General features: G+C 43.3%; 1 protein-coding gene across 1 annotated transcript; it reads left to right on the top strand.

The window, feature by feature from the left end:
- Positions 1-6: 6 nt before the first annotated feature.
- LOC104774449 lies at positions 7-960 on the top strand. Its single transcript, XM_010499051.2, has one exon. It carries the CDS (start codon positions 133-135, stop codon positions 832-834), a length of 702 nt encoding a protein of 233 aa, XP_010497353.2. The 5' UTR covers positions 7-132; the 3' UTR covers positions 835-960.
- Positions 961-966: the final 6 nt, after the last annotated feature.

Here is a 966-nt window from a genome sequence, read left to right as displayed (position 1 = left end):
CAGATCAGTCGTTCGTCGCCGAAATCTGTTGGATCATCTTCCATCCCCGTAGCTTTGCTTTCGTCTCTGTTTATAGCCAACTCGATATTCTCCTTCTTCAGCTCAATCGGATCCCACGATCGGGTCGGGTCGATGATCCAGTTACAGATCCTGGCTGTGGCAGTACTATTCCTAGTGTACGCCATACTAACATATCTGGTCAACTCCAAAAACGCAGTCTTTGTTTCTCTACCGTCTTCGATTACGACTCTGTTGCTTCTCTTCGGCTTCGTCGAGGAGTTCTTGATGTTCTACCTTCAAAAGAAAGACGTTTCTGGAATCGAGAATCGCTATTACGATCTCATGCTCGTACCCATTGCGATCTGCGTCTTCTCCACGGTGTTTGAGCTCAAATCTGACGCCAACAACACGCATCGTTTCGCCAGATTAGGTCGTGGGATCGGTCTGATTCTGCAAGGAACTTGGTTTCTGCAAATGGGTATATCGTTTTTCACCGGTTTGATTACTAATAATTGTTCGTTTCACGGGAAGAGCAGAGGCAATTTCACGATCAAATGCAAAGGACACGGTGATTTTCACAGAGCCAAAGCTATAGCAACTCTTCAGTTCAACTGTCACTTGGCTTTGATGGTGGTTTTGGCTACTGCATTGTTCTCTGTTGTTGCGAACAAGAAAGGTTATCTCCGTGAAGATCACTCGATATATCGGCCTCTCGGAGCTGAGATGGAGAACTTAAGTACTTTCACCCTCGATTCTGATGAAGAAGACGAGATTCGAGAAGAGGGACACGTTACTAAGGAAGCTGGTCTTAATGGAATCAGCTCACATGACTGAAGGTAGATACAATACAAATCAAAGTTTCAGACTTTTTATTTTTTTCTGGTTTAGTTTTTGTCCATTTTAGAAATTGTTGTTGGTCAATGGGAGGATAAAAATGATATGTAATCAAACACACGAGATAATAAT

The sequence above is a fragment of the Camelina sativa genome, unplaced genomic scaffold (genome assembly GCF_000633955.1).
Source record: "Camelina sativa cultivar DH55 unplaced genomic scaffold, Cs unpScaffold02909, whole genome shotgun sequence".
In the NCBI taxonomy this organism is placed as follows: domain Eukaryota; kingdom Viridiplantae; phylum Streptophyta; class Magnoliopsida; order Brassicales; family Brassicaceae; genus Camelina; species Camelina sativa.
The sequence above is the reverse complement of the archived record's forward strand: the minus strand, read 5'-3'. Positions and strand labels throughout refer to the sequence as shown.